The sequence below is a fragment of the Podarcis tiliguerta genome (assembly GCF_965153285.1).
Source record: "Podarcis tiliguerta genome assembly, chromosome: 7".
NCBI classification, from domain to species: Eukaryota; Metazoa; Chordata; class Lepidosauria; order Squamata; family Lacertidae; genus Podarcis; species Podarcis tiliguerta.
The window spans coordinates 15,655,177-15,677,908 of record NC_139540.1 but is presented as its reverse complement, the minus strand read 5'-3'; the positions used below and the strand labels follow the sequence as shown (position 1 = coordinate 15,677,908).

Sequence of the window (22,732 nt, the reverse complement as noted above, 5' to 3'; positions counted from 1 at the left end):
AGTGGGGCATTGCCATTACCAGTCGGAATGGACACAGGTGAAGGCAATAATGCAGGCTTCCTCAACCTCGGTCCTCCAGAAGTTTTGAGACTACAATTCCCATCATCCCTGACTACTGGTCCTGCTAGCTAGGGATCATGGGAGTTGTTTGTAACCCGAGGTGTCTGTAACCTGAGGTACCACTGTACCTTCATTACAACAAATAATCACGAACGTTCAATATATATATACAGTGATACATCTGGTTATGAACTTAATTCATTCCGGAGGTCCGTTCTTAACCTGAAACTGTTCTTAACCTGAGGTACCACTTTAGCTAATGGGGCCTCCTGCTGCCGCTGCACCGCCGCCACCAAGTGATTTCTGTTCTCATCCTGAAGCGTCTGTAACCCGAGATACCACTGTGTGTGTATATCTGGAAGGACACTTAAGATGTTTTTACAAAGGAATAATAGTATATATTATTACAATCTAATATAGGAAACCAGCAAATTCAGATACCAATTCTTATGTTCCATGAAGCTGTCGTTGGTTGGTTTGGTTACTGAGATGACAGCCAGCTCTGGGAGGAGAGGAGCCAAGGGACAGTTTGCTCATAGGCCAGGCTGATGGAGGGTGCTTTGATGTCTCACCTGTCCCACAGATGCAGCCATTGATGGAGGCTGTTCTAAGAGAAGATGAGGTCAAATTGCAGTTGCCCTCAACTGGCAAGGGAGTGGGCTTTGCTAGCTCACCTCCCACTTCTTATGTAGCCAGGATGGGAAGGGCTAGGAGGAGTCAAGAAGCTACTGATCCCAGCTGTGAGCCAATGGAGTTTTGCAGTCATAATTCTCCCCCTGGAAAGGAGAATTTGTGTGAAATATGTTTGAAAGCACAACAAGACATCATAGTCTATATGTAACCCATAGCATTAAACATCTGTAGGTAAATTCCACATTAAGTATTCTAAATTCAACTGAAAAAGGCATCAAAGGCATACATTTGCACAGAGCTATTTATAAAGAGACCTATTGATCTTGGCATGGCAATAACATTCCAGCAAAACTCCTTTTCTCTTCTTCTTTTTCTAAAGCCAAGACAATTCTATGCTATTTCTTTTCTCTCTCTTTTTTGTCCTGAAAAAAAAAAAATATGTTGGGCCAAAAGCATCATTTGGTTGGCCACATAGTTCTGGTTTATGGTCAACAGGGGTAGTAAAAAAAACTTTTACAGAAGAGGCAGCCAAGGAGACTTTTTTCCCTTGTAAATCACAGCATTTTTTTCATTATTATTATTGCTGTGAGAGTTTGGGGACTGGGGGCGGGGATGGTCAAGTTCCAAATGCAACTGAACCTGTAAACTACCAATATGAAACAACATTCTTTCTGAATTAGAAGCATCTCCTCCCCTCCTTGCCCCCTGCAATTTTCCTCTGAGCACAACTCAACTTCCTTTTCCACCCCTAGCAAATACTAACAACTTGCAAAGGTATTTCCAGAATATTGCTCTCACTGTGATTCTACTGAGCTGACTGTACCACACTACCTGGACTGTACCAGTTCCCTCCATTTAGAACATTGGGGGGCTAGCTTGGCTGGAATCTACCCGCTTGCTAGTTTTCTGTGCAATGATTTGAGTTGAATTGTTGTTGTTATTTAGTCGTTTAGTCGTGTCCGACTCTTCGTGACCCCATGGACCAGAGCACGCCAGGCACCCCTGTCTTCCACTGCCACCCGCAGTTTGGTCAGATTCATGTTTGTAGCTTCGAGAATACTGTCTAACCATCTTGTCCTCTGTCATCCCCTTCTCCTTGTGCCCTCCATCTTTTCCAACATCAGGGTCTTTTCCAGGGAGTCTTCTCTTCTCATGAGGTGGCCAAAGTATTGGAGCCTCAGCTTCAGGATCTGTCCTTCCAGTGAGCACTCAGGGCTGATTTCCTTCAGAATGGAGAGGTTTGATCTTCTTGCAGTCCATGGGACTCTCAAGTGTCTCCTCCAGCACCATAATTCAAAAGAATCAATTCTTCGGCGATCAGCCTTCTTTATGGTCCAGCTCTCACTTCCATACATCACTACTGGGAAAACCATAGTTTTAACTATACGGATCTTTGTTGACAAGGTGATGTCTCTGCTTTTTAGGATGCTGTCTAGCATCCTAAAATGATGCTCATTTTCCAAAAGTTATGATGCTGGAAGATGAGCCCCTGAGTTGACTTATAAGAACATAAAAAGAACCTGCTGGACCAGGCCAAGTGGTCCACCAGATGCTGCTGGAAAACCACCAAACAAGATCCAAGCACAATGGCTTTGAGCAGTGGCATCAAGTAGCCATGAATAGCCCTCTCCTCCACAAATCCGCCCTATCCTCTTTTAAAGCCATCTAAATTGGTGGCTGGCACAGCCTTCTAGGGGAGCAAATTCTATAGCTTAATAATGTGATGTGTGAAGAAGTGTCTACATTATGTTGGGAAATAACTGGGGGATTCCAATTAATCCTGAACTCCCACATGTGTCAGGAACGGCAAAGAAAAAATGGTTGGCTGCCTGATTTTATTTTTAATTTTAAAGTGTGGACCTTGACTCACTCTTTAGCCAAGACAGCCTCTAGAGGAGTTTAGAACACAGATCTATGCAGCGTGTGCAAAGTGCAGAAAATATAGGTTGTTATGCCTTTAAATGTCTCAGTATTAAGTGCTTAAAATGTGCTCCCTCAACTCTACCCCTCTTGGAGTGAATAGACCACAATGTTTAGTAAGTTAAAATGCTTTACTCACAGTAATCACAGGTCTCACTCATGCATTCATCAATGCTACAGCAGAAACAACACAGGCAAGGTATTCTTGGTTGCAAAATGCAAAAGATATCTTCAACCATGGAGTCTGGGCACAGGAGCTTCTGCCTCATGAAGTCTGCTCAGCTTCTTTAGTTTGAAGGAGAGAGGGGGGGGGAGAAATAATACTTCCTCCCTCCTTGAAGAAGAGGGGATGTGACATCATAGAGTCTACTCTAGTAATTTAGAACTCTGTGGGTCTTAACCCCTTCACATACTAACTAGCATGAATGTGCACTGTTAGATTTGACTGCATATTCCCCACACTACAAACCATCTCAAGTGGGACCTACAACAAAATGCTGCCGCCTTGAATTCTCCTGTCAGGGTTCTAGCCAGCCAGCTATGCCCTTTCCCACCCCAGTTTCCCACCCTGCTCTACAATAACCAGCCAGCATTTTGTGCCCACTGAGCATGCTCAGTCATCACCCCCAGTTTAGCATTTCCGCCCTTAAATATTGCTTCTCCTTCTGCAAAACATGGTGCTCCTCCTACCCTTCTGATATGCATGGATGGTGCCATTTGAGCAGCCGAAGAACTACGTTTGCTATGTGATGATATAGCTCAACAAAACCTCCATGTTATGAGGCAGTATATCTCTAAATACCTGATACCAGAACAAACAACAAAGGAGGGCTGCTGATCTTCTTGCTTTGTTTACAAGCTTTCCAAAAGCATCTGGCTGGTGTCTACTGGAAACATAGCCCTAGACTAAATCAGGGATGGAGAACCTATGGCCCTCCAGATGTTAATGGACTACAGGTCTCATCTGCTGCCGCCAACATGGTCAGGATGGTCAGGATTGGGGAGCGCTGTAGTCCAGCAACATCTGGAGAGCTGCAGGTTCCCCATCCCTGGGATAAATTGATTTATTGTCTGAACCAAGAGAGCTCTTTTAAAATGCTGATTTATACCTGATATTGTGGCATTTTGGAGTACTGGTCCACCTTCACCTCTTCCTCTTAGAATATGAGGACGAGAAAGCTTGAAAAGTGCTGAAACACATATTTAGACCAGCAATAAATTACAGCGTGCGAGACATTTATTTCCTAAGACAGGCTAGAGAGATTTTGCTCTCTAATCCTTTGGCACGGCTTGATTCAGAACTATCACCACTAGCTCAGATGTGTTATGGATGGAGGCAGGTCAAGGAAGCAAATATTCAGTTCTGGATCTAGATTGGGTTTAGGTTGGGTAAGGCAACGCTGCGGCTTGGAATCTGGATTCCCATTGCCAGGAATCTCACAAATGACTGATGCGTGATTTCCACCTCTTCTCAAAGAGGAATCTTTTAAGAAAAGGCAGTTTTTAAAGGGGGGGATACTTCTTGTGATTAGCAGTCCTGGCGCCAGCCATTCAGTAGTTCTGCTCAACAGAAAATGGGTGTGGAAGAGCTGTTTGGGTTTTTGTTTCCGTGCTGAGAGAAATGGCCTTGCAAAATTCTTCTTGGGTTTTATTCACCGTAGGGCTAGGGCTAGGGCTATGTCAGCAAGAGAATTACCCTCTTGCAAGATGGAATGTTATTCCCCTCTCGACCCGCTAAATCTGTTCTGGGGTTTCCCCCAACCAACTGGAGCAGATTTTGGGAAGGGTGTGGGGCATGCAAAGGGTGAGGAGAGTGGGGGGACCCCCCCTGCAAAACACTTAATTCTTGTACTAGTGAAAAAGGTAGTAGAACATGCTATTGGTGGGTGGCCCAACTGTATGTGCATAGGGAGCAGAGAGGCATTTTGCTGAATATTGTTGGTGGGGAGAGGTGAAATTCTCCAACTGTTTCCTTCAGAAAATTCTCTTTGAAATCTTGGATCACTTAATGCTGAACGAAACTCCATTTTTAATTCCTACTGGTAGATGAAGGAAGGCTTGTGTTAAAGGGGAGAACAGTAAGGATTAGGGGCCATCCCCATTGCTTCCAAAGACAATATTAAAATAAACTGAAACAAGATTATAACAGGACCCAAAATTCATGGAGGGTGAAATTAGGTAAACCTATTCATCGAAGATCAAACCTATCCATTCTGAAGGAAATCAGCCCTGAGTGCTCAGTGGAAGGACAGATCGTGAAGCTGAGGCTCCAATACTTTGGCCACCTCATGAGAAGAGAAGACTCCCTGGAAAAGACCCTGATGTTGGGAAAGATGGAGGGCACAAGGAGAAGGGGACGACGGAGGACGAGATGGTTGGACAGTGTTCTCATAACTACCAGCATGAGTTTGACCAAACTGTGGGAGGCAGTGGAAGACAGGAGTGCCTGGCGTGCTCTGGTCCATGGGGTCACGAAGAATGGGACACGACTAAACGACTAAACAACAACGTTCATTGAATACTCTCCAGGGAAAGACTAGAAGTCTCCGGCACTTCAACAGCACCTCCCAGAAAGGAGATTTTCAAAAGAAAGAAAGAGAGAGAGAGAGGGGACAGAAAATTATGTTCTGAGAAATTTCAGGGAGACCTACTGTTTTGTTTTGTGGTTTTGGAACCATTATGAAAGCCCACAAGATATCTTGGACTATTGTAGGAAAGAAGGCGTGTGTGTGTGTGTGTGTGTGTGTTTGAAATGAATGGATAATTCCAGTTCAGTTGTACTATCCACAAACTTTTTCTTCTTAATTATTACATGTGAATCTACTTAAGTTCAATATTGAACAAGTGTTTCATTTGTTAGAAGACTTTTATGCTTCCTTTCATTTGGAGTGGTTTACCAAAAGGCTTAAACAATTACAAAGCAAAACATGAAACCAAATAAGCTATGAAAAATGCCCCCACACAAAACAGTCAGCAGGATTTAAACTGCAACTTCAAAGCCTGGGGGAAATTGCGTGGTGTATTAAATATGATATATATCTAGGAGCGTGAGGAGCATAGAGGAATTTGGTCATTGCTAGCTGTGCTCTGGGGCTGGTGGATTGGGGCATCATTTTGCATTTATTTATTAGATTTCTATCCTACTCTTCCCCCCCCCCCCAAAGGATCTCAGGGCAGCAAACAACCAAGTTATAAAACAAACAAAAAAATCTTTAAAACAGTTCCAATACAGTCACAGACTGTGAAAAATCTGCTCTTTGTTTTCTGTGGGGTGATGATGAGGCCATGTGCATATATTGGTGGAAATAACACACAAACATGCATTATATTAGGGGAGATTGCTTTGCAAAAAAAACCATGTTCATTAGGCAAAAGCTATGTATTTGGGAAGAAAGTCTTGTGAAAATGCTGAAGGGTTTTCATGAGGACCTTTCAACAGAGAAAATCCCCAAACTGATGTAGAATTTTGGAGAACTGAAATTTAGGTTGGAAAAAAGGAGAAAGCAAGAGAAGCCTTTAACTTGACAGATTTACCCATCCCTTGTTGGGAGAATCTCCTGCCATCCTAAGTTCCTTGTGAATTGCATCATGGGCTCGGGTTGGCACCGGTGGAATTTGCAAGGATGGAAGTTGGAAGGTTGGAAGTCACACCTGCCATTTTTGTGCTGTTTGGGGGTTTTCTGGAGTGGCCGCCGAGACCACATAACACCAGTCCTGAAAGACCTACATTGGCTCCCAATACATTTCCGAGCACAATTCAAAGTGTTGGTGCTGACCTTGAAAGCCCAAAAACAGCCTCGGCCCAGTATACCTGAAGGAGCGTCTCCACCCCCATTGTTCTGCCCAGACGCTGAGGTCCAGCTCTGAGGGTCTTCTGGCTGTTCCCTCACTGCAAGAAGTGAGGTTACAAGGAACCAGGCAGAGGGTCTTCTTGGTATTGGCACCCGCCCTGTGGAATGTCCTCTCATGTCAAGGAGATAAACAACTATCTGACTTTTAGAAGACATCTGAAGGCAGCTCTGTTTAGGGAAGTTTTTAACGTTTGATGTTTTATTGTGTTTTTAATATTCTGTCGGGAGCCGCCCAGAGTGGCTGGGGAAGCCCAGCCAGATGGGCAGGGTATAAATAATAAATTATTACTGTATTATTTTCTGGTTGTGTGTTTTTCCTTTCCCCTCTTGGGCCGACAGTGTGTAGAGCAGCTTGGCAATTTCATTCACCAAGAAGGAACATCTCCCATCCTCTGGATTTCCCAGATCTTCAAACCCAACGTCTTAGCCACAGTGTACTTTCACTTTAGTTCTCAGGAACTACTCCCCCGCCTCCCCTCTTCTCCCCTAAGAAAGGACGAGCTCCCCTTTGGAAAATTAGAGGTTTCGGTTCCCTGATCGCAGGTACCACGCGCGTTTCCACCGTTACACGGGAGAGCAGAACCTCTGCTGATCATTTACTGATCACCTCCCGCCCCTCCCCTCCCCCGAACTTGACACCAAGGCCTGGGATTGGACCCAAGTCGCGCCGGCACCGTCCAATGGCAGGGCGAGGAGCGCCGAGGCGCTGTATATAACCTGCCCCAACGGATGCGCGCGTGTGGCGATGCGCATCCATCGCGATGGGGGATGCGGAGCGCAGCGCGGAGCCGGAGTGCGCGGCGCCGTCGCGGGGAGTCAGGATCGCCCTGCGCCACGCCTTCCTCCCCTTCCTCTTCCTCCTCCTCCTCCTGTGCAAGGTGAATGCGGCTTGCTTGCTTGCGCGCAAAAGCGGCGCAGTCCCTCCGCTCGCTCGACGTGCGACGCGCGGGACGACGAAGGGCCTTCGCTGACGGTGCTTGTCTCTCTCTCCTTCCCCGCCCCTCCCTTCCAGGTGCGCGGCCACGAGGAGCCCGAGTGCCGGCTGCCGTGCGATTGCCCCGCCGAGCCGCCGGCTTGCGCCCCCGGCGTGCCGACGGTGCTGGACGGCTGCGCTTGTTGCCCGACGTGCGCTCGGCAGCGCGGAGAGAGCTGCTCGCGGCTGATGCCCTGCGATGAGAGCAGCGCCCTCCACTGTCACCGGGACGCAGGGAGCGAGGCTGGCTTGGGGGTCTGCGTGGGTAAGTGGCAGGTTTTTGGGGTGGGGGACAGGTCCTCCTCCCGCCCTCGATCTTTCTCTGTTCTTCCCCCACTGTTGGTGTTGTTGTTTAGTCGTTTAGTCGTGTCCGACTCTTCGTGACCCCATGGACCAGAGCACGCCAGGCACTCCTGTCTTCCACTGCCTCCCGCAGTTTGGTCAAACTCATGCTGGTAGCTTCGAGAACACTGTACAACCATCTCGTCCTCTGTCGTCTCCTTCTCCTTGTGTCCTCCATCTTTCCCAACATCAGGGTCTTTTCCAGGGAGTCTTCTCTTCTCATGAGGTGGCCAAAGTATTGGAGCCTCAGCTTCACGATCTGTCCTTCCACTGAGCACTCAGGGCTGATTTCCTTCAGAATGGATAGGTTTGATCTTCTTGCAGTCCATGGGACTCTCAAGAGTCTCCTCCAGCACCATAATTCAAAAGCATCAATTCTTCAGCGATTAGCCTTCTTTATGGTCCAGCTCTCACTTCCATACATCACTACTTAATTTCTAAAATGATGGTGTAGTGGCCTGGGGTTGGACTAGATGACCATGGGATCCCTTCCAGCTCTACAGTTCTGATTCTAGGACCATTGGTGCTGTATGGTCTTTCCTGACTGGCCATGGCCAGAGAACCATTTGGGTTCTCTCCCAAATCCTGCCTGGAGATGCCAGGGAATGAAACCTGGGCTTTCTGCCTTCCTCTGATGGTAGAAGATCATAGAATGGTAGAATGGTAGAATGGTAGAATTGGAAGGGACCCTAAGGGTCATCTAGTCCAACCCCCTGCAATGAAGGAATCTCAGCCAAAGCATCCATGGCAGATGGTCACCCAACATCTGCTTTTATGATAGGATAATCTTTATTGTCATTGTCCCATACATAACAACAAAATTGAAAAAAAATCTACAATAGACATTCAAAAACCAACAAGCCTGCTATCCCAGCCTGGTTAACCCCCTAAAAACTCTGATACCCCATAATTAAATACAATATACTCCCACAGAGACTACCTTAAAAACCAAAATCACATTTGGATGAAAACTGTTTCTCAGGCAGCTAGTCCTAGTCTTTATAACCCTGTACCTTCTTTTAGAAGGCAGAAGCTGAAAGAGATCATTTCCGGAGTGTGCACTATCCTGCACTATCTCTGCAGCTTTCTTATGGCACCTGGAAGCATAGATTTGATCCAAGGTGGGATCAGTCTTTACAACAATGGACAGCATTGTTTTTTCCCTGACCGTGCAGCTCCCAAACCACACACAGAGACCATAAGTTAATACACTCTCAACAGTACAATGGTAAAATGCCATCAACAGGTCCTTTGAGAGATTGTTTTTCCGGAGGATTCTCCAAGGAAGGAGAGTCCACACCCTTCCGTGGGAGACTGTCCCCCTGTCTAACATCTCTTACCTTCAGAAAGTTCTTCCTGATGTTTAGTTGGAATCTCCTTTCTTGTAAGTTGAAGCCCTCGATTCAAATCCCACCCTCCGGAGCAGGAGAAAAGAAGCTTGCTCCATCTTCCATGTGACAGCCCTTGAGATCTTTGAAGATGGATGGATCTCATATCTCCTCTCATTAATGAGGGAAGGTGTATTTGTGACCAGGTGTCAAAGGAGACAGGCGCTTAGTGGTGAACAATTCATAACGTTAACAGCAACACTTGGCATTTGCAGAGTGCCTTGTTAGGGAGACCCAGATTCAAATCCTTGACCCCCTTTAGAAGTTCACCTGGTGAACTTGGGCTTACCTTACCTGCCTTGTAGAGTACTCAGGAGGATGGAATGCATGGGGAGCAGTGGAGGCTGGTCTGAAAGTGGGGTGGGACTCTGTCCCAGCAACCTCAGGCAACCCCCACTTTCCTGCCTCCCTACCAACAACCTGGCTGTCCGCTTCCTCTTTAATCTCAGTGTTGCCCTTGTAGATCTCAGCAAAGAGGAGGCAGCTGGGGACAAAAGTAGAATCAGCTGGTTCTGTCTGTCATTTGCTCTGGCGCCACCTACTGTGGGCCTCCTTACCTGCCACCCTACCAGTCATAATGGGCACTGGTGTGATCATTGGTGCCACTTTGAGCTGCTTGGAGGAGCTGTAGAATATGTGTAATCTATCTATCTATTCTTGCAGCAGCCGTCCTTATGGTCAGATAGGGGGCTGGAGCTGAGCGTGGTTTGTGTACAACTACTTGGGAGGCTGGTGCAAGAACATATATCTTTCTTCTTCTTAAAGTAGAACAACTTCCTGCTAAGGCTTCCTTTCCCCATGCTGCCACACAGGGATGGCTTGATGGCTTTTATTAATACCATTTAAAAGCATCCACAGCTGAGCTTTGTATGATATGCCTTAACCGAGCAGGATCTAGTCAGATGTGGACATCCCAGTGCATAATCTAGATTCCTTCCCAGCTCCAAATACTTGATGACTTCACAACTCTGGAATGTATCTTGTGTTTGTAACATGTATTTGCTGCATGTTTTGAGGAATGTTCACCCACTTTCCATTCTGGCGATCAAGAATTTCATGCAAAAACGCTTCAATCTGCAACTGGAACTTTACAAACATGTGAGTCTAGTTAGCAGCCTTAACTTCATGCTGGTTGAAAAGGAAGACAAATTGTACTAAGCTTGACGTTCTCTGGGGATGGAGGCAGAAGCAATGGCCCAACAGAGGGTGTAAAGGATAAGGAGATCCTGGGAAAAACAAGGAACTGAAAGGAATAAAAAGGAGCAATGGGGAAGGGATTCTGAATAACCACAGATGAAATAATACAGATATTTGAAGGCATTGGCCTGGTTCACAGATAACACTAAACTGTGGCTTGTTTAACAAACCACAAGTAAACCATGAGTTGTCCCACAGATGATCAGACAAACCATGGATCCTGCCCCCCCAAAAAAGTTGGGCTTGCTTTCCAAGTGTACCTGCCTTTGTATCTTGATGAGCATCTGGAATGGGGAGGCCAAACAAACCACGGTTTCTAAGTCAATAATAACAAACCATGGCTTCAGGACATGGTTTACTTTCAGTAAGCAAGCTATATCCTGACAAACGTTCACAAATAATGCTAACTCATAATATAATGAACTCTGTTTTAGACTTGTGTGAACCGGGCCATATTTTAGGGATTTTATTTCATTTTTTAAAAAAACTAAACTAAACTGATTGCATACTTAAAATCTGTACTGAACTCAAATTAGGAGGGGAATGCAGATTTCTTGATTTTGCAGAGCTGCTTCTCAGTTGGATTGGTTTTCTTATTTCAAATGCTTTGGTAAAGAAAGTGTTATACTACTTAATAAAGGTAAAGGGACCCCTGACCATTAGGTCCAGTCGTGGCCGACTCTGGGGTTGCGGCGCTCATCTCGCTTTATTGGCCAAGGGAGCCAGCGTACAGCTTCCGGGTCATGTGGCCAGCATGACTAAGCCACTTCTGGCAAACCAGAGCAGCGCATGGAAATGCCGTTTACCTTCTCGCCGGAGCAGTACCTATTTATCTACTTGCACTTTGACGTGCTTTCGGACTGCTAGGTGGGCAGGAGCAGGGACTGAGCAACGGGAGCTCACCCCATCGTGGGGATTTGAACCACCGACCTTCTGATCGGCAAGTCTTAGGCTCTGTGGTTTAACCTACATAGTACTTAGTGCAGGACATTTAATGGAAGGAACAATATAAGAAAACGACCTGGCTTGAAACCATCTCTGGAACCATTTGGTTACATGACCAGCCTAATTCTGGGAACACTTTAGTTGTGTTTGTTACCAAAGACAGAGAACATGCTCATAGGCGATAGTTTGCTCTCATATTTTCATGTTTGCAAGAGATGATGCAGAATTTAGAAAAGAAATCAATCTCTTAGCTGTCTTGCTATCTAAACATGAGAAGGGAATTGCATTCCTTCCAGCTTGAATGCGTTGCCCCACCCTGAGGAACAGGTACTGCCTGGCAGAAGACTTCCTGGATAGGAATATTTGCCCTAAGGTTGCGCAGAGGAGAGAAGGGAAGAATGCTATTCCATCAGCTCTGCTGGGGGACCAGACGTCTTTAGAGATTTTGTTCAGTGATCGCCTCGCAGTAGCCATTTCATTTGGGTCCAGAAGTGGAACAGAAAGGAAGCAGGGCCACTACTGGAGGGCCAGTGTGATGTAGTGGTTAAGAGCGGTGGACTCGCAATCTGGTGAACCAGGTTCGATTCCCCGCTCCTCCACATGCAGCTGCTGGGTGACCTTGGGCCAGTCACACTTCTCTGAAGTCTCTCAGCCCCACTCACCTCACAGAGTGTTTGTTGTGGGGGAGGAAGGGAAAGGAGATTGTTAGCCACTTTGAGACTCCTTCGGGTAGTGATAAAGCGGGATATCAAATCCAAACTCTTCTCCTTTCCCTGAACAGTTTCCAACTTTGTCATGAGAATATTTTTGTAATTTTAAGGTTGGGTGTCTGAGTTTGCTTTTTTTCATTCTCCCTCCTCATTCGCTTTTCCTTTTGATCTCAAGTCCCTGAGGACAGGCGCTGCTTTTTTTTAAAAAAAAAAATCATCTGCAAGCCCTTGTAGCGAAAAGGAGGGGTGGAAATATTTTATATGTAAATAAATAGTACCCATAAACCGGCAGCTGGAGCTCCAGAGAGTGGCTTTAACATCACACTTGTCCCAGAATCCCTTTGCTGCCCCCTACCCATCCAAGAGAGAGGTTTTGTATCAAATTCTAGGGGTCCTCCAACTTTTCTCTCTCTCAGACCTCTAGGAAATTGCTGGAGGTCTTGGCAAACCACTTAATGATTTTTCTGCCTGTTGTAGCTATAGCAGTGCTCAGTGTTAGATGTGATATCATTTTTTAATCTCATTTTAATTGCTTTTTAATTATGTGCTATATTTTCTTGCATTACCATAATGAGAAATAAAATTAAAATCAATATGAATATTTAATACAACAGATGCACGCACCATCTCCTGTCTTCAGCCACAAGCACGTAAATGAAGCTTCATGGACCACAATTTGGGGAACCCCTAGTTTATTCTGTGCTGCTTGCGGGGTTTCCTAAACTTGGGTCTCCAGCTGTTTTTGGACTACAAATCCTATCATCCCTAGCTAGCAGGACCAGTGGTCAAGGATGATGGGAATTGTAGTCCAAAAACAGCTGGAGACCCCACTTAGGAGATTCTGAAGATAAAAAGTGGCGTATAAATCTTTAAAATATACACTGCATTCCTTATTAATATCTAAAAGAGCAAACTTTAAGTCTCCTGCATGAAAATGCTTTGAAGAATGCAAATAAGGATTTATTCATTTGAGCTATACGCCACCTTTCTTCCAAGGAACTCAAGGTGGCATATGTGGTTTTCCTAGGCCCCATTTTAGTCTAACCCTGCCTCACAGGTTCACTGTAAAAATAAGACTGCATCTTGCCCAAGGTCACCCAAACTGCTTCACATCTGAGTGGGGAATTGAACCCTGGTCTCTCAGGTCTTAGTCCGGCATTCTAACCACAACACCACAGTGCACCCACCGCTGCAGAAGACCTAGGTCTGCCGTAGTTGACCTGTGAGCCTTCCAAACAAACACTTTTCTGACTCTCTGTGTCACAGGGTTTCCTTGCATAGCTATATGCATGTTCTCTTCATGACAATTGGGCAGAAAAAGGAGCTTAAAATGCTCTGGTGTGTGTGCTAGGTCTTCACGCAGCTGGAATGTTTCCCTTCTTTGCTTCAGACCTCGAAGGAGACAACTGCGTGTTCGATGGGATTATTTACCGGAGCGGCGAGACGTTCCAGCCGAGCTGCAAATACCACTGTACTTGCCAAGATGGGCAGATCGGCTGCATACCCCTCTGCAGCCTCGACTTGCTGCTTCCTGGGCCCGACTGCCCCTTCCCAAGGAAAATCGAGGTCCCCAAGGAGTGCTGTGAGCAGTGGTCGTGCGACCCCAAAGCAGATGTGGACGTCGGAGGCTTTGCAATGGCAGGTAAGCCATCCGGGACTTCGAAAGCTAGTTCTTCTGGGTTCTTTTCCAATGGCCTAACTTAACAGAAGGGACATGGGTGGTGCTATGGTCTAAACCACTGAGGCTCTTGGGCTTGCCAATCAGAAGGTCGGCGGTTCGAATCCCCATGACGGGGTGAGCTCCCATTGCTCTGTCCCAGCTCCTGCCAACCTAGCAGTTCGAAAGTGCGCTCAAAAGTGCAAGTAGATAAATAGGTACCACTCCGGCGGGAAGGTAAACACTGTTTCCGTGTGCTCCTCTGGTTTCGGTGTTCTGTTGCGCCAGAAGCAGCTTAGTCAAGCTGGCCACATGACCTGGGAAATCTGTCTGCAGACAAACGCAGGCTTCCTCAGCCTGAAAGCAAGATGAGCGCTGTAACCCCAGAGTCGTCTGCGACTGGACTTAATCATCAGGAGTCCTTTACCTTTTTAACTTAACAGAAGGTGTTTTCTTTGAAACGTTTCTTTCCTAGTTTCCCAAAATCAACTCAAAGGGCAGCTGATGAACCAGGATGTCACATCAATCTTAAATATACTAACCCCCCATTCCAAACCCACCCATGAAGTAGAAAACCAATTAAAAGATGAAAACCACAATACTGCAATAACAACGACAATGGTAATAATAAATTTCTTGTATCCCGCCCATCTGACTGGGTTGCTCCAGCCACCATCGGGAGAAAGGGTATCAGAACAAACCAGAAAAATAATCTGTTAGAGGCAGTTTTGAAACAGCTGCATCTTTGCCATCTGCCTAAAACAGTACATTGTTGGGGCCTGGGACCTGGCAAGGCATCCCACATCTATTGGGCCACTCTTACGCTTGCTATTACAGTGCTCCCCACCTGGGAGAAATTCCAGCCTTATCCCCTCCTGGTGTTCTGCTTAATAATAATTTTATAATAATAATTTTATTATTTATACCCCGCCCAGCTGGCTGGGTTTCCCCAGCCACTCTGGGTGTCTTACAGAATATATAAAAAAATAATAAAGCACCAGACATTAAAAGCTTCCTGATACAGGGCTGCCTTCAGATGTCTTCTAAAAGTCAGATAGTTGTTTATTTCCTTGACATCTGATGGGAGGGTGTTCCACAGGGCGGGTGCCACTACCAAGAAGGCCCTCTGCCTGGTTCCCTGTAACTTCACTTCTTCCAGTGAGGGAACCAGCAGATGACCTTTGGAGGAGGACCTCAGTGTCCAGGCTGAATGATGGGAGTGGAGATGCTCCTTCAGGCATACAGGGCCACGGCTGTTTAGGGCTTTCAAGGTCAGCACCGACACTTTGAATTGTGCTCAGAAACGCACTGGGAGCCAGTGAAGATCGTTTAGGACGGGTGTTATATGGTGTTACATGGAGGAGTCAATTTAGGTGAGCATTCGGTTTTCACCATCTGTAATTTGAAGTGGCACTGTCAATTCTACCACTTCACTCTGCTGCTTATGCAGATAACATCCTCTGTTCTCTTACCCCATGGAGTAAGGTACCTTATAACTTAGCAAACATCCTTCTGTGTTTTCAGAAGTCGGTCTGGGAGGCTATGGTGTTTTTGGACACCGTGCTACATACAGGAGAATGAGGAAACTTGCTTTTATATTAGTTTCAGTGGAACGAAAAAGCTTTACACAAAACTTTCTCAGACTCCGTAAGAAGGCCATAAGTCCAAAATGTGCCTTTTTAAAAGCCTTATAGCATCATAGCCTTCTCAAGGTCACTTCTCACGGTTGTCGCATCCAGTTGGCTTCCTATCTCTTGATTCTCCTGCCCATAAAACCTTAGTAATGTTTACATTTTTTACAGCTTAAAGAGCATGCCATGATGTCAATGGGACAGTGTAATAAACCCTCTGGAAGTCCTTTCTCATCATTGGGCAAGAGTTTGCCTATATAAGTGTGCATGGGTTTTAAAAATTGCCAAGTAATAATTTTATTTAGTGGAATTACTTTATGGCCCTAGACATAAAGAAATCAAGTTCTATTACGTTTGGACAAGCCATAAACAAGCATAGATGAAATCCTATGATGGAAGTTTACTCAGCAGATATGGCTGGCTAAGCTGAAAGGTGAGCGTCATTCATAGTTGCCCTGACAAAAACAGATGCAGAAGGTGGAGACAACTGTTTATTTTATTCCTACCTTTTCCTCCAAGGAGCTGAAATGCATGGGCCTTTTCTCCCCACCTCCGACACACACTCTCCCCTTGCACCAACCCATAGCTGTCAACTTTTCCCTTTTCTTCCGAGGAATCCTATTCGGAATAAGAGAATTTCCCTTAAAAAAGGGAAACGTTGACAGCTATGCACCAACCTTGTGATGCGGGTTAAGCTGAGAGGTGTACCTCCACTCCTCCATGGTGGATCTACATTTGGGGGGCCTTGAAGCTTGAGCTGTTATGGGGTCCACCTTCACAACCAGCAACGATCTGGGTTAACCACTGTTATCACCTTCAATGCGGTTGTTTCACGACAGATCGTCTGCCACAATTTTTCCGGGAGTTTATGTTTTCGGTGTCCACACAAGTACTTCCCTAAACTCCTTGTTATTCTTCTTGATCTCTGTTTAAAAGGCAGGGGAATGACATTAGTCAACCTACTGCAACACTTTACACAATCTGTGTTACTGACTCAAACTCCGGGATTGTTGAAATATACACAACAAGAAGTTAATCAGTTTAAGTCACGTGACTCAAATTGGGTCTACTAGACCCCCCTTTTTTTAAAGCAACATGGACCAGAGTTGCATCTCGGGCCCCTCCAGATTAGGGGCCTTAAAGCATAAGCTTCATTAGTTTCGTAGTAAATCACGTGGGGCCCATTGTGTAAATAATGTATATAAAGCAGACATTTCAGGGAAAATTCCATTCCTCACTACTATGAGCTGAATAAAGAGCATGAAATCCACACTCGACTCCGAGTATATTTCACCACTATTAATGTAAATAATTAATATATTCAATTTATTTCCTGCCTTTCACCATGGAGGAGGAAGCCGATTCCCTGAAGCCTGACAGTAACCCAGGTTTGTTTGTTTTTTTAACCACCACCTGCCCTTTAGCGTACAGACAAGAAGCCACCCTTGGGATCGACGCATCTGATTCGAGTTCCAACTGCATTGAGCAGACAACAGAGTGGAGTGCGTGCTCCACGAGCTGCGGAATGGGCTTCTCCACTCGGGTCACCAACAAGAACGCAGCGTGCGAGATGGTGAAACAGACCAGGCTCTGTGAGGTGCGGCCTTGTGAAAGCGCTCGCCTGCCAGATAAGGTACGGATCAGACTCTCGCTGCGTACAACCAGCCCGCTGCATGGTCCTTTGCACTAGCTACTTCTCCCAGAAGCCAAGAACCATAAAACACTGGCTTTGGAGGGGAGAAAGGTGGGCATCCTTTCCTGAGACCCTTAGTGATATCATTATTATTATTTATTAAATTTATATACCACCTTTCACCCGAGCTTCAAGCATCATTTCTGCTTCAAGCTGCACCACTGTAGCCTTACTAATTTCAGTCTAGAAAGCAGGAGCATAACACTCCTGTCTCAAAAGGAGCCGTCTGCTGCCTTTTTCAAAAACGAGGCTTATCCTCCCAAGGTGTTGCTAGTGGCAGATCTGTTCAAAGTCAATTTGCCTGCCTCTTCTCCCCTCATAGCCAATCAAGCAGGGGCATTTAGTGAAATAAGTACTTTTTTTTTTTTGCTGCTAATGCTCATTGCATGCCTAGAGCAAGGTGATCCTTGATTTTACCTCATTGCTGTTGGTAGTCTAATGATAATAATAATAATAATAATAATAATAATATTTATAGCCTGCTCATCTGGCTAGGTTTCCCCAGTCACTCTGGGCAGCTCCCGACAGAATATTTAAAACACAATAAAACATCAAACATTAAAAACTTCCCTAAACAGGGCTGCCTAAAAGTCAGATACAGTGGTACCTCTAAGATGCGAATAGAATCCGTTCTGGAGCCCCGTTCGCATCTAAAAGCAAACGTAACTCATGTCTGTGCATCTGCGCGTGCACGGGTCACGTATCGGCGCTTCTGTTCATGCGCGTGACATCATTTTGAGCGTCTCCGCATGTGCAAGCGGCGAAACCCGGAAGTAACATGCTCTGTTACTTCCGGGTTGCCGCGGAGTGCAACTCGAACGCGCTCATCCCGAAGCACATTCAACCCGAGGTATGACTGTAGTTGTTTATTTCCTTGACATCTGATGGGAGGGCATTCCACAGGGTGGGCGCCACTACCGAGAAGGCCCTCTGCCTGGTTCCCTGTAACCTTCCAGTGAGGGAACCGCCAGAAGGCCCTCAGAGGTGCATCTCAGTGTCCAGGCTGAACGATGGGGGTGGAGACACTGCTTAACCCCCTCAAAGCTTCTTTCAGACATGGCGGTGCTAGGTCACTATTAACTTTTGTATGTCTGTTGTGTTATGTCTTCTTCTCCCTATTAGAAGGGAAAGAGGTGCGTCCGCACCAAGAAGTCTCCGACACCTGTCCACTTGAAGTACGACAACTGCACTAGCATCCACCTGTATAAACCCCGTTATTGTGGCATCTGCAGTGACGGACGCTGTTGCACCCCCCGGGCCACGAAAACCATCCACGTGGATTTCCGCTGTCCTGAAGGCAACATCATCAGGCACCCTGTGATGTCCGTCACGAACTGTGTTTGCCATGGCAACTGTCCTCAGGATAACAACACTTTCTATAGAAAGCTCCGCCGAGTGGGTTGATTGAAAACACAAAACTGATGACGATTTCCAAAAGGGGGTGAATATTTAATATGTAAAAAGTTCCTTAAAAGCGAAGCGTGGAAATCGGCAGCGAACAATATTACCCTTCTGGGTGTCTCTTTTTACTTTTTGGGAAGGAAAAAGTACTTTTAAGATGCAATGCGATTTCCATCTGGTTCTGTAAATGACCCAGTTCAGTTCCTGTGGAGTTCCTTGAAATCTTTCTTCAAGCCTTGCCACCCCGTCGTAATATTAGTCCCCGGGGAGAAATGTAACAGCTCAACATGGGTTTCTTTTATTAGTATAAGGGTTTCTTAGAACCTCTGCAAGCACTAAAACTTCTTGTTCCTCAGCTTCATGTATTTGCTTGCCTGTGGTCTTGTTTCCACGTTCTTCTTGCCGAACAAACTGTTTGCAAAATTCATGGGCCAAGATGCTTGGATGAGCGCTGGCCTTATTGTCCCCCTGGTAACTGCAGCCAGGAGTTGAGCACAGCATGTTTCTTGCAGAGTGATGGGCCAAGGATCTGAATGCTGATACAAAACCCAAGTTAGGCACGTGAGTCCTTCTGCAGCCAGTTTTTAAGGAGGAACGTATTTTTTGCCAATCAGTTGCTGCAGGCGAAAACATACTTTCCCATTCTTATTTCCTCTTCCTTGCAAAGCACTTGCCCCTTGAACCAGCTCACCCTTTTTCTGCTCCAACTGCAGCCGATGCACACACAAACTTTCTCTCTCCCTCCTCCCAGCAGTGGCGGAGGAACCCTCTCCAGCCCGTATGGACTGCACATGTGTGGCATCCCGTACAGAGTGTGCATGTGCGGCGGACGCACAGGCTACCGCTTGCGCGCGGCGGCTGTATGGGCTTGCACAGTGTCCGTATGGGCTGCTGCTTACACGGCTACTGGAGTGCGCATGTGCGGCAGCCCATACAGAGTGCGCATGTGCGATGACTATACGGGATGCCGCACATGCGCACTCTATACGAGCTGCCTCTTGCACGGTGTCTGTACAGGCTGCTGCACGAGTGGGATCCCGTACTGACTGCGCATGTGCGGCATCCTGTACAGAGTGCGCATGTGCGGTGGCCGTACGGGCCGCCGCTCGCGTGCCATGGCTGTATGGGCTGCCGTTTGCACAGTGTCTGCATGGGCTGCCGTTTGTATGGCGACCATATGGAGTGCGCATGTGCGGTGATCGTATGGGATGCTGCACATGTGCACTCCGTACGGCTCGCCTCTTGCACAGCGTCCGTACAGGCTGTTGCACGAGAGGCATCCCGTACGGACTGCACATGTGCGGCAGCCCATATGGAGTATGCATGTGCAGCAGCCTGTATGGACAGCGCGCAAGCAGCGCCTATACGGACTGTGCGTGCCATCGGCCGCTCTACAACTGGGGGGAGGCAGGGGCCATCTTGTCACCCCCTGAGTGGCACCCGGGGCGGCCCGCCCCCTCCGGCCCCTACTTCATACGCCCCTGACCATCAGTCTGCTACCACCTCACCTTCTTCTGCTGGTGCATGACATTGCCCCTGCCCTGGAGCAGGTGGTAATATGGCCAGGAGTGGGAGATTCTGTACCACGGACGTCAGGGCCGGCCCACACATGAGGTCAGGTGAGGCGACTGCTTCAGGCAGCAGGGTTCACAGAGGAAATCCCAATGCCAATCTCTGCCCCCTCCCCTCATTCCTGATGTAGATCTTCACTCACCCCTTCTTCCCTAGTGAGGAGCAGGGTGCCATTTTGGGGGGTTGCCTCAGGTGCCAAAATGTCACAAGCAGGCCCTGACTGCTGTTATGCCACTTCACGGTTAGACTAGCACTGGGTACTTGTATTCAAAGGAAGATTAGTGTCTCTGGTTCCTGCAGGGGTTTCAGAGTGTCCTGACAAAAGGAAAAACTTCTAATACTTAAAAAGTTGCTTGCAACAGGACAGAAGTTGTAACTGAAATGTGTGCTGTGCTAGTTAGCTAGCTGAAATCGACTTGTGTGGAGGTAAAGGTGCTGTTAGGAGCTAATTCACATGAGCATTCAAAGGTTGGTCTACTTATGAAGCACGTACATTGTGGAGCCCCAGTACAGAATATTTCAACGGGTCTCTGGATGGCAAATGCCCCATTTTTGTACAGTTCCCCACTTTAAGTTTAGACTGGACTGTTTGCGTCCTGCTCTGAAGGATTTGGACTGACCCGCTTGCTAGGTGAGAAAGCAAACCTTGCAAATCTCCTGGTCCACCTTTCATAAAAAAAAAAGTAGTTCCACGTTTTATGGAAACAGCAATGCAAACATAAGTGTATGCATCTAAGCCTTCTGTAAATGTTCAAACAATACTGAAGCTATAAACGTATGATTAGGAGAGTGCTGTGAAGCATCCGTAAGTCTGCCTGCTGTTATTCAGCTCAAAAGATGCTCAGTGGTTGAAGTGCAGTCTTTTATATCAGGAAGTAGAAGCTGGGCTGGCTTTGTGCTCCCTGCCAAACCATCACAGACACCATTACTTGCTTGGGCTCAAGTGAGGAGGGGCAAATTTTTAAAGAGGGGGGGGGAATGTTTTAACACGGCTGATGGAACTGAAGTCGCTGGTGAGCTGTTTTGCAACGTGGTTGGGAGAAGGAGTGCGTTTTTAAATATATATATTAATGTCATTTTCAATAAATAGAACAATAAATTTACAGCAGCGGTGTCATTCTTTACAACAGCGGAAGAAAGGAAAGAAAAAGGGGGCCTCCGCTGTGGTTGGGATGTCAGGGGATGGTAGAACCTCACACCAGTTGAGTCACAAATTGAATAAAAGTATACCAAATCACCTTAACTTTTGGTTCTCCCCCCCCCATGCCTTTCACCTCTCCTGGGCCAACTTTCCCCCCAAAGCTAGCTGCCAAAGATGGCTGTATTTTGTTTATCTGCAAGTCTATGAAACAGAGGCTGCACGAGGACCCCAAATTACAGGTAGGAAGTGGGATTACACACATACCCTGATGATGTCAGATTTGGGGCCATCCCCGGTGTGTGTTTCAATTATACGCGGGTGGCGCTGTGGTCTAAACCACTGAGTATCTTGGGTTTGCTGATTGGAAGGTCGGCAGTTCAAATCTGCACAACAGGGTGATCTCCTGTTGCTCTGTCCCAGCTCCTGCCAACCTAGCAGTTTAAAAGCACACCAGTGCGAGTAGATAAATAGGTACCACTGCAGCAGGAAGGTAAACGGCATTTCCATGCGCTCTGGTTTCTGTCACGGTGTTCTGTTGCACCAGAAGTGGTTTAGCCATGCGGGCCACATGACCCAGAAATCTGTCTGTGGGCAAATGCCTGCTCCCTTGGCCTGAAAGCGAGATGAGCGCCACAATTCCATAGTCGCCTTTGACTGGCCTTAACCGTCCAGGGCTCCTTTACCTTTTTACCTTTACACTCATATCCTCCAACAAGTCACAGTGGAAAACCAGGGCACACATGAATTCCCGCATGAGTCATGTGACCCATGAAAGATTGTACCCTGAATGTCTTTTGGGGCTGCAGCACTCAAAAAACAAGATGTCCCGATTTATTTGGGACCGTTGTGGGGTATGCACCTTGGGTACTCAAAATGCAAGCTGTTTTTGAGACATCGAGTGAAGCTGGCTTTGAAAAACCTGATGCAAAACACAGCTCATGCACTCTGCTGAAACATGGTTGTTCTTAATTGAGAGCAGTTCTTCCCTTGCAGCAATGTACAACTCATCCCACAAGAGTCCACCCAACCCTCAAGAGAGGCTTTTAGGGGGGTTACTTTGGTCTGCACAGGTGAAGAGGAGAGAGAACGATTCCTGGCACAAACTTGCTTTCACTTGCAAATCACTAGACATTGCTCATTTCTAAATTTGCAGCTATATATGGGTTAAGACACGGGTGGTGCTGTGGGTTAAACCACAGATCAAAGGACTTGTCGATCAAAAGGTCCGCGGTTCGAATCCCTGCGACGGGGTGAGCTCCCATTGCTCAGTCCCAGCTCCTGTCAACCTAGCAGTTTGAAAGCACATCAAAGTGCAAGTAGATAAATAAGAACCGCTCTGGTGGGAAGGTAAGCTGCATTTCCGTACACTGCTCTGGTTTGCCAGAAGCGGCTTACTCATGCTGGGCACATGATCCGGAAGCTGTACGCTGGCTCCCTCGGCCAATAAAGCGAGATGAGCGCCACAACCCCAGAGTCGGCCATGACTGGACCTAATGGCCAGGGGTCCCTTTACCTTAACCTATGGGTTAAGAAAACTTGATGGAAATCTGTGTTCCCTTTTCTGGTGATGCAAAGGTGACTTATTTAAAGTCTGGTGACTGGTCTAAAACAGGCATAG

At 46.7% G+C, this 22,732-nt stretch overlaps 1 protein-coding gene and 1 long non-coding RNA gene across 2 annotated transcripts; one reads left to right on the top strand and one right to left on the bottom strand.

The window, feature by feature from the left end:
- Positions 1-536: 536 nt before the first annotated feature.
- LOC310682243 lies at positions 537-9,597 on the bottom strand. The gene is made up of 4 exons (XR_014513804.1): positions 9,462-9,597; positions 3,723-3,803; positions 2,753-2,898; positions 537-836 (listed from the first exon to the last, which is right to left on the bottom strand). It is a non-coding gene; the product is annotated as an uncharacterized lncRNA (long non-coding RNA).
- On the top strand, positions 7,205-21,076 carry CCN3 (cellular communication network factor 3). Its single transcript, XM_083450657.1, has 7 exons — positions 7,205-7,342; positions 7,477-7,702; positions 13,410-13,661; positions 16,732-16,940; positions 18,123-19,370; positions 19,585-19,892; positions 19,949-21,076. Exons 1-5 carry the CDS (start codon positions 7,226-7,228, stop codon positions 18,402-18,404), a joined length of 1,086 nt encoding a protein of 361 aa, XP_083306783.1. The 5' UTR covers positions 7,205-7,225; the 3' UTR covers positions 18,405-19,370; positions 19,585-19,892; positions 19,949-21,076.
- Positions 21,077-22,732: the final 1,656 nt, after the last annotated feature.